The 10,401-nt window shown below is 44.9% G+C and overlaps 1 protein-coding gene across 1 annotated transcript; it reads left to right on the forward strand.

Moving 5' to 3' along the window:
• Nucleotides 1–373: 373 nt before the first annotated feature.
• Nucleotides 374–9,626, forward strand: LOC144105629 (uncharacterized). Its single transcript, XM_077638747.1, has 3 exons — nt 374–646; nt 2,864–3,649; nt 8,047–9,626. Exons 1-3 carry the CDS (start codon nt 607–609, stop codon nt 8,565–8,567), a joined length of 1,347 nt encoding a protein of 448 aa, XP_077494873.1. The 5' UTR covers nt 374–606; the 3' UTR covers nt 8,568–9,626.
• Nucleotides 9,627–10,401: the final 775 nt, after the last annotated feature.

The following is a 10,401-nucleotide window of genomic DNA, read 5'->3' on the forward strand; positions in this document are numbered from 1 at the left end:
TATGGCGAAATTTTATTTCACATAACGCGTTATAAAGCCCGTAAAAAATCTGCATAAGGGAAAAGTAGAAAGAAAAATAGGCGGATATTTTGCTTCTGCGCCTATAGTATGCAGATTTATTGACACCGAACCAAACGAATTCTATTGTACATTTGTGCTAGCAACATCTATCGCGGTTCAAGACGAACAAACGACCAGTTTTCCCGGAAAGCCTGCAAATGTAAAATGAATCCCGTCTGTGCCGCGTTCCGAGAGGCCCACTGTTTTGCTGGGTCGCCTTTGTACTGCTTATCAGCCGTCGCTATCTCGGACAAGCAGCTTTGCTACGAGTCTATCACTGCTTCCCCGAAGTGTTTGTGGGCCGCTATAGCTCGCCTCTTGGTCATAGTGGGGTGCAGCACACGAACACATGAGATTGCTGCGAGCGGGCCTCCTCCGTAAACCGCGTTAGGAAATAGCAAGCTGGACAACTGCAAACGTTCGAGTCTACATTCACCAGAAAAGAAAAGAAAGAAACGCCCACCAATGGTTTTTGTAGTGGTAGCCTCTGTACCACGATAGGAAAATCCTTGTTACCGAACGCACAGCAGTCATCTATCAGCAGCTATGAAGCGAGTCCGGCCGGCTAAGCCCAAGCGACAACCAGGTAAGCTGGGAACCGCACTCCACTCTTCCTTTCTCAGAAATGAAAGGTCGGTAAGCCTGGCCGTGTGCTTGAAACCTAATTAAGCAACATCTGTGCCCAGCATAACAAAATATGTTTAGGGAATTCAAAAGTGTGTACACACTTTATTGCTTTGCAATGAGATTCGTCGGGCGGCGTTATCGCTGATAGCCGCGCTCTATTCTTGTGTTTCATGAAAATTTTTCCGAAAAAAAAATATTGCAGAATTCTTCCAAGAATATGTGTTTTGTTAAAAACTGTTACTCTATCAGGTAGAGAGTGCCGGCTATACTGCAGTCTCTCTAGTTGCTGTTCGCGCCTCCTTGACTGCCCAAGTAGTGCAACGCTGCCTTCATCAACAAGTGTAGCCTAACTGCCAGTTCACTCTCAATATGCCATGCGGATCAGGAGGATGTTTATGTTCTTTCTTTGTGTAACGCGGCGGATCTATGTGATAACATGTGACCCGCACTGCGCCGTTCCTAATCAGAGTGAACGTAAATAATTTAGAAATGCATGCCCTTCGGCGCATAACTATCAGAAAAGATTGTCTTTTAACTGCCGAAATTTCTGCCAAACAATTACATCTAAATCACGGAGTCAAACTATTTTATGCGCTCCAGAACAAACATGCAATTTTTCGTGCATGTGTTTCAAAACAGCGACTTTGAGAGAAAAAACGATTCGCAGAAACGAGCCACGCTTCGGTTCATGCAAATCATTTGCGTAATATTGCCTTAAACCTTCGTGATTCGCGGCGAAATGTCATTTTAAACACTCCATATTGCAGTGCTACTAGTTTGCAAGCGCTCAACGTGAGCGCAAACGAAGCTACACACGGTTTTAATGCGAAGAGGCGCTGCGTAGAACCCCAGTTATCTCGGTCACGAAGGGCTCGCCTTCAACTTACGGTCCATCGTGAAACTGCTTCCAAGCGGAGATTTTCTGCGGTATGCAGCTGTTGTCTTGACTATTTCATCGTTTACTGAGTAGTGGGAACTACATGGCAGCGATCAGTGAAGCTGGGCAACATAACGTCGCAAAATATACACTGGCAGCTTTATGAGCGTTCTAAAGCACTGGCGCTTTATTTACAGCGATAGCCAAGAGGTAGGGATCCCGGCTCACGACGGCGCGTTGACAAGTTCGATTCTCCGCTCGGTTGCAGCTTTTTTTTTTGCGGAATTTCGCAATAGGAGCGGTATATCGACTCCTGCAGAGGGCGTGCTCTTCAATCGAGCAAGAAGTAGTGCGGCGATTCTGGAATAAGGAGACGAATGTTGAAGAAGAGTATACTCTTCCCGAAGGCGTTCCAAGCACTCCTTCAGTTCTAGAAGTGTACGCCGACTATGAGCGTTACGAAGGCCAAAGCCTGGTAGCTACGAATTAATGTGACTGCCCTTGGGAACATCTAGGCTAAATGCAGAACCAATAAAAATACATTAATTTTAAATATTGTATTAGCAAAACATCCCCTTAGGTATGCAGCTTCAAAAAAAAGAAACGAATGGTCATAAAATTTTTTTACGACAGTAGTCTGGATGCCTGGTGCTAGATCTTTAGGCATGTGACTCGTTGTATCTGATTTGCCTGTTTTCAGTGCTGGGCTCTTACTTGTTCTGTAATCTCTTTTCAAGGGCTTATTGCTAAGCTGTTCACGCGCGTTGAACACTCCGTTCGACCAAGATTACGTTCTTGATGATTAATGTTTACCTTCAATCTAGAGGTGTCGTCTTTGCCAGGGCGTATATACACGTTCAGTGTGCTTGACAAGACACCTAATTTCCTAAATGAGGCCGAACTTGTCTATATTACACTGAGGCGACGTCAGGACCGTTTCCCAGTGGCTCAAAAATTATATTTATTGTATTGCTATGCGTCTTTTGGGCATAAACGCCTCCTTGCTTTGTATATAAAAACAGTGCGTCGACAGCGCATCTCTGTCTTTAGCATTTATTAGCCTTATGTTTGTGCTTTACTGTGAGTTTTCATTGCATGTGGACCACGTAGTCCGAAAACAAAAATTATGCTAAGTTTACATACTTGAGGCAGCTTTCAATCACGGCGATTTCTTCACTACTATTCGTATTCCATAAACAATGACGGTAGATGTGCATAACGGCTCTTGCATGAGAGCACACCTTCTTTTCCCTCTCCCTTGAAACCTTTGTCTCCTTTCTCTTTCTTTCTCCCACGCAGTGCTTCAAGAAGCAGATGGCTCCTCTCTTCCCTTCATATCGCACACATTAACTCCTCTGCTCCTTATCATATTGGTTCCCAATTTCGTGGTGTCTGCCATATCCTTCGTCGTCGCCCATGATTCGTCCTCGGCGAAAGCTCTGCAACGGGGGGTGATGGCGTTCTGGTACGACTCGTGGACTTGTCAAGGCGACACGTGGCTTAACACCTCTATCCTTCTTGCGGCGTACGCCGCCTATAGCGGTCTGTCACTTCTGGTGCTGCCCGGGAGAACTTTCTACGGTCCACCGACATCCACAGGTCACAGGCCCATGTACCGCATGACAGGATTCACATATTACCTGATCACTGTGGCAATAGCCGCCTTTGCACTTGTGGTCCTAGACACTCCATGTGAGCCGCTGTACAGGAATCTTCCAGGGGCAGCGGTTTCCCTCACTGTGATGGCCTACGCAGTTCCACTGCTCCTGTACATCAAAGGCAGAGTGAAGCCTTCTCCAGGGGAATTCGGTACCTCCGGAAACATTATCTTTGATTTCTACTGGGGCCTAGAGCTCTACCCGCGGATCGGACAGCGACTCGACATTAAGCAATGGACAAACTGTCGCTTCGGAATGATGTTATGGCAGCTGATGGTGCTGGTAAGCTGGAAAGCCCAAGTAGAGGTTAGTGGTTGGAACTGGTCTGTGGCAGTGACGGCTATTCTGCAGACTGTGTATATTGCGAAGTTCTTTTGGTGGGAAGATGGTTACATGCAAACTATTGACATCAGAGACGACCGAGCAGGTAAGCATGCCTTTTTCTTGGGACTGGTATATAACACCTGAAAAGAGGATGCGTAATGACGAGCGGTTTTCGATTCATGGACGAACCTCCTTGCCAATGATTTCAAAAAACGGCACAGATACGTGCTACTCGTGTGCTCTCAAGGCCAATGCATGGCTTTCGAACTTGTAGACCCAAGTGTCTTCAAGATTTTAAAAGCGTCAGCTCTTACTACTTATGCTTGGCAAGGACGCGTCTGCCTGCAGTGAAGGTCAAATTGACGAAATCAGTTTCCGAGTGACCACAATATACGACTTAGGAACAGTAGGCGCGTAGCGCCTCAAATGATACCTATACTTTTGATCCGTTATTTATGTGCCAATATAGCGGCAACCAAAGTGGGACCCCCCCTGCCCCCCCCCCCCTCTGGGGCCACCCTTTGCATAAATGATGGGGGCCGCTGTTTGACGCAGAATGTTCGAAGTGGTGCCAAATGACTTGGCGTATTCCTGAGGATAAAATTACTACTTGAGATAAAGCCCAGAATATGTGCGGGATTCACACCGATGACCTTTCTTCCCCGCAACCGTGAATTTCGGGGGCCTTCAGTCGGCCATTACGGCCGAACCATTTGTCGTATAAAATGCCGCACGGTGTCAAACGATTCGGCCTGTTGTGATACACATGTTTATATAATTTATTAACTGACAAAACGAGGAAATGTACCGAATATAGCGAAGGTGACTGTAAATCGCAATAGTAGTGCAAAATTCATGAGGTAGATGGCGCTGCTTGTGCCTTAGGCAAGCGGAGGCATAGGCAAGTATGTCCTCTGTCTCCTTTGTTCTTCATGTCGTACCTTCAAGTGTTTGAGACCAAGCTAGAGAGGAGCGGACTAGGCTTCAACCTTTCTTTTTTCAAGCAAGGGAAATGAAGTAAGCAGTCGTTACTTGGACTAATATACGCGGATGATAGAGTGCTAATTGCTGACAACAAGGAAGATTTGCAGACGTTGATAGACATATGTGGTACAGAGGGAGATAGATTAGGTTTCAAGTTTAGTGAGGGAAAATCTGCAGTCATGATATTTAATGATGAGGGCGGCGAGCATAGACTACGGAAGTTCACGCTAAAAGTAGTGGATGAGTACAAGTATCTTGGGGTATGGATAAGTAACGGCGCTGAGTATCTGACAGAGCATGAAAAATATGTAATTAATAAAGCTAGTAGGAATGAAGCTGCCATGGAAAATAGGGCAATGTGGAATTACAATAGGTATGAAGTGGTAAGAGGGATCTGGAAAGGGGTGACGGTTTCTAGCCTGACATTTCGGTAATGCGGTCCTGTGCATGAGACGAGATGTTCAAGGAAGGTTAGAAATCAAACAACGCGGCGTAGGGAGGCTAGCTTTGGGAGCACACGGCAATACACCAAATCAGGGGGTACAGGGTGATATGGGATGGGCGTCTTTCGAGAGCAGAGAGGCTAGCAGTAAGATAGCATTTGAGGAGCGATTGAGAAAAATGTGGGAAAAGCAGTGGGCTAGGAAAGTTTTCAGATACCTGTACATAAGAAATATTGACAAGAAATGGAGAAAGCGAACTAGAAAATAGACAAGCAAATATATGGACAGCAGTAGGGGGACAAATCAGCAATTATCGGTTAAGAAAACGGTTAAAGAAGCAAAGAGAGCTCTGTGGAAAACAGGGATGCTGACGAATTCAGCACTGGGAACATACATAATATTTAAGCAGGAAGTTGCGAAAGAAAATATCTATGATAATTGTAGGGGAAGCTCTTTGTTGTTTGAGGCCAGGACGGGAGTTTTGCGGATTAAGACATATAGAGTCAGGTACCACTAGATAGACACATTGTGCGTTGCGTCGGAGAGGAGGAGGAAACGGCTGAACACTTGATACTTTTCTGTAAAGGGCTTCACCTCACAGTGGAAGGCAGCGGGGCTGATTTATCCAAGGCATTGGGGTTTAAGGACAGTGAAGAGAAAGTAGATTTTAAGCGGATAGAAGTAACCAAGCGAAGGTTATCTGAATGGTGGCTAAAATCAAGACAAGAGTAAAATATCATAAGTCTTGGCTAGGTGGCTTGAGCCACCGCCCGATTTAAAAGGTTTAGCCTTATCCATCCATGCAGGGATGTTTCTGGAAAGTAAACATCCACGGATGCTTGGATTTAGTCTTCTCCACGCTAGCAGAGCGCACTTATGTAAACACTTGAAGCCCTCGTAGCTAACGCTCTCAAGTCGAACACTGAAGCAATGATGGCGGAAATTTTGCTTTTTAATTTCTTAGACGTGAATTCTTTTAATTTCAAACTTTTTATTCGAGTGTCAATTTTTCTGAATAAACATAATTCCATTTAGACTTAGTTTTTGTTCATGTGTGCACAATATCTATTTATTTACTTATTCGGGGCCCAATTACTTCAGACATATGAATGGTATTGTACATCGCAATAAGGGAATCCAAAAAATCGTAAATCAACGGTCACCAAAAAGCACAAACTTGGTTACTCTTCTATTGGTCACTGTAGAATTCCGTCTTTGATTGAACACACCCCTCATTATGGTCGTCGTCAAGACTGTGGTAAAAGACTGAAGCTAATCATGCGCTTCTGTGGGCGAATCAAATTTTACAGCACCAGGAGAAGAGATTCCAGGACGGCGGAATGTCAAGATTGCCATTTGATTTTACTTTACCAGGCTGCAAATGAGGCATTGGGGTTGCATCGCGGGACATCTTCGGATTATTATCGAGCACTGGGACATCACTGCAGTGCTTTACATTTCACACTTAAATTGGGAGATTGCTGTGAGCTAGGTAGCGGAAAATTATACGTGCAAGTTAAACAGAGAAGAGACTTGGTCAGGGTGTGCATGTAATGAGTAGGCAAGGCAACCGATGTTCTCAAAGTGGACCCTCAGATGCCATTTACTGAGGTTAGGAGCAATGCATGAATAATTGGTATGGCATCACTTGAGATCGCACTGCAAAAAATGTTTAGGCTAGCCTAATTAACACAGAAGGTATCGGTGTCTAAAGATGGCGCTCCTCCTATGCGCTTTCAATTATTTCACGCTGACGCGCCAGAAAACAACAACAACAAGATATTTCTAGACTGCACTTAACCGCCCCCCATCTGGCGCATTCACTTCAGGACGTCCAATGAGAAGGCGCGCACAGATTGTCAACTTGATGTCGTGAGGGTCAGTGTGGCAATGAACACGCGCTGGAGATGTCGAAATAATTGGTTGCGAGCCCGAAATTTAATAAACTGTTTGTCACTTGCACAATCTACGCAGAGGTCCTCAAAAAGTCTCAAATAGAGGTAATATTTTAATGCAAGTTTTGACTGATAAGTACGTTAAAATATAACCATCAAAGTCATTTCAGGGCCCCTTTAAGGCGACTGTGTGATTGCTACAGAAGCCAGCACAACGGTGGCCATCAGCGGCTCGGGAGGGCGGATGAGGTTACAACGTTAGCGGAGGTCAGGTGGCTGCAGCTGAGAAAAGATCTTTATATTGAGTGGTATGGGAGTTTTCTCTGTCCTGCTAAGCTGATGTTAAGTTAAGCTGATGATGACGATGAGCATTGCACGGCAAACGCGGTGCTCCGCAATTCATTGGCGTCAATGCGCGCCGACCACGGTTAGTGTTTCATACCAAGACCTCGAGCTCTGTATGACACCGGATTTACGCCTGCGCCACCAGACTGAAAAGAGAAGCTGATGAACTTTTCCGGGCGAAGGTATAGACAGCTGGCGCATCAGCGGATTATTTTAATGCTATCTGGACTCTAGAAGATTACGGTGAGGGGCTAGTTTGTACGACATTATGAAAACAATGAATAGCTGCGCAAAAAAGGACCGACCAAGAGCTGCGCTTTTCCCGTGTTTTTCTTCTCTACTGCGCCTGTCCCGTGTGGTTCTTCACTCTTGTCACTTCCTTTTTGCGCAGTTATTCATTGTTTTCATAATATATGGGCTGACCTTGCAGTGAACTCGAGTGAGCTGTTGTTGATAATGCTGTAATCACGCAGCGGGCGTGTAAAATTAGTGGCGTGATGGTGAGCCAGCTACCTGTTAGAATGTGCGAATATGGAATGCAGTAAAATTCACGTCAAATGATTGTCAGGACAGTCTGGCAAATTGCATTCGCAAGAATACCAAATGGGAATCGCAGGTCGGTACTTGTCCTCAGTGCCATATTTAAGCGGCACATCTCTTAGAAATGGGCGCAGATACAGCGCATGATAACCTAAGGTATAAAATTATGCATGATAGAAAGCAGTGCGTGGAGCAGTTTAAGAAACGCCTCGTTTCTGCCGGAATCTGGGCACCTACGTGTAAAAGAATAAGGAGGATCGATCAAAGCTTTTTTTCTTTTCTCTTTTTTCTAGGTTTCTACCTCTGCTGGGGATGCGTGTGTTTTCTGAGCCTTTTCTTCCCGCTGACAAGCTTGTACATGGTCAAGAACAGCCCAGAAGACGATGGAATAAGAGCGACTGCCATCCTTGTCTTGGGTGTTTTGATGATCGGCCTGGAGTACTGGACAGATTACCAAAAACAGGTGGTGAGGGCTACGCAGGGCAAATGCAAAATTTGGGGATCACCACCGAAGCTGATTCGTGCTACGTACCACGATGCCACTGGAAATCCGAAAATTAACCTGCTCTTGGTGTCAGGGTTCTGGTCCCTGAGCCGTCACGCCAACTACATGTTCGAAATCATTGCGGGTCTTTGCTGGGCGCTGCCCTGCGGTGCCTCGAGTGTTTTGCCGTACCTGTACGTCCTCTTCCTAGCCGTTCTAATACTGCACAGAAGTTACAGAGACGAGAAAAAGTGCTCGAAGAAGTACGGGCGATATTGGGAACAGTACTGCGAACAGGTCAGGTATCGCATTGTTCCTGGCATATTCTAGTCTTAGCAGTCAAATGATGCAACATGTACCGTTGAGTGTGCTGCACACTTCTTGGCAACTTTGTAGTAATCCGCATTTATTGAACTACATACCATTTTGTTTTCTTTTGAAGAAGTCCTGAAAAATAATTAAAGCTTCCAGCTTGTAACTCCATGCTTATCACAATATATAAAGTGCACACGCTAACGATGTCCAAAGTATTTTCTTATTATCTTCATTTCAATATATAATTAGGCGCTTTGGGACGTTAAACGCCTATAAACCAAACCAAACCAGATCACAAAAATACCGTCCTAGCTATTGCGTTCAAGGCGAAAATCCTCGTGTCATATTGTAGAATTGCCTAAAGACGTCTAAGTAATCAGCTTTTGCTTTTATCTGTGCTATAGATGAGTGTCTTTCATGTTGGAAAGAACATGAAATAAAAACAGTGTCTTTCATGTTGGAAAGAACATGAAATAAAAACATGTGACGGCGACCTTGCGGTCTTTGACAACAGCGCTCTCAAACGCGGAATTCTCGAACACAGCCACGTTTAATAAGCCGTGAATAGGACGGGGCGAAAAATGTGCGGTTACGGCAAAATAAAAAAGTAACCTCTCACCGGGCCACGGTCAGTGAAGGAAACTGTGTTTACACAAGTTCCCGGTAGCTATACAGGTGCCGAAATAAACACCGTTCCTAGCCACCGGTGCGGTGTTTCATCAAACCACATTACTATCACTAACTAACCAAAGACGCACTGGAGGGCCAGATAGCAGTCATCTATCTATCAAGCTCGTACGGCAGCCGTAGCTACTGGAGTTCTGTTACAAGGACAAGCAAATCTTAAATATGATGACATAACGTTTTTCTCCTCCTCCCTCTCAATTTTGGACAGGAGATACCCGTTACTTTTCATTCCACCCCTCGCGCGCACTTCATTGTTTACGCGCCGTCAGATCTGGCGACACTCTCGCAGAGCCTGCCTTCCACGTTCAGAGTTTTAGTGCGCTCCCTCCGCAGCCCAAAAACGAACTCTCACATGATATTTTTTATACTTTGCGAGCTTTATTTTAACCGGGAAAAATGTCATGTATAGAAGACATCAAAATAAAGTCGTGAATGAATTTTTTCAGGGACGCTTTACAAATCCGCGCAAGAATATGCGCCGGAAATGCAAAAGCTCAACAGTTAATTTTCCCAGAGAGCGTAATCATCCAGTTGAACCAAATACAAAAATACTCTTGGTAACTACATAAAACGGTGAACGGCATGGTTCAAGGTGCCTCCACCTATATTACCTTCATATATTTATAATTTCCGACTAACAATAGCTGCTACTCCTAGTCCGAAGTCAGTGGTGATAAATATTAATATAACGTGGCACTGGCAGTATATTGCCTAAAAGCGGTCATGAATACGAGCAGAACGAAAAAGTGGTCGGCGAAATCGGGAAGCAATTGTAGGGGATGCAGCGGCCCCGACTATGTATTTGGAAAGCACAAGAACAGCCGCTAGCTATTCAGTCAATTTCTTTTGTCGCGTGGTGGAGAGAAGAGATTTTCGACCTTACTACAAACTGCTTTTCGAAAATGATCCTCACATTTGCGAGTGGGCTATTGGTACTGGTGTCTTGTGAAACCCGAGTGGTATCCCATGAGTGCGTATCCCGTGCAACCAAACAGTTGAGGTAGAATATATCGAGATATATGCAGTGTTGTAAGCGTTATCAAAAAAAGTAACTAAATACGTTATTCGTTACTCTAAAAAAACAACGCGTTGCTTACCTACGTTGCCTACAAAAAAATGTGACGCGTCATCGCTACCGTTACCGAAAAAGTGCCGCACGCTA

This window comes from Amblyomma americanum, chromosome 9 (genome assembly GCF_052857255.1).
Source record: "Amblyomma americanum isolate KBUSLIRL-KWMA chromosome 9, ASM5285725v1, whole genome shotgun sequence".
NCBI lineage: Eukaryota > Metazoa > Arthropoda > Arachnida > Ixodida > Ixodidae > Amblyomma > Amblyomma americanum.

Bases quoted from the DNA above. Each gene is read 5' to 3' on its own strand.
- LOC144105629 (XM_077638747.1), top strand. From the start codon at position 607: ATGAAGCGAGTCCGGCCGGCTAAGCCCAAGCGACAACCAG. The intron at 647-2,863 runs GTAAGCTGGGAA...TCTCCCACGCAG, and splicing joins TAAGCCCAAGCGACAACCAG to TGCTTCAAGAAGCAGATGGC. The intron at 3,650-8,046 runs GTAAGCATGCCT...TCTTTTTTCTAG, and splicing joins CATCAGAGACGACCGAGCAG to GTTTCTACCTCTGCTGGGGA.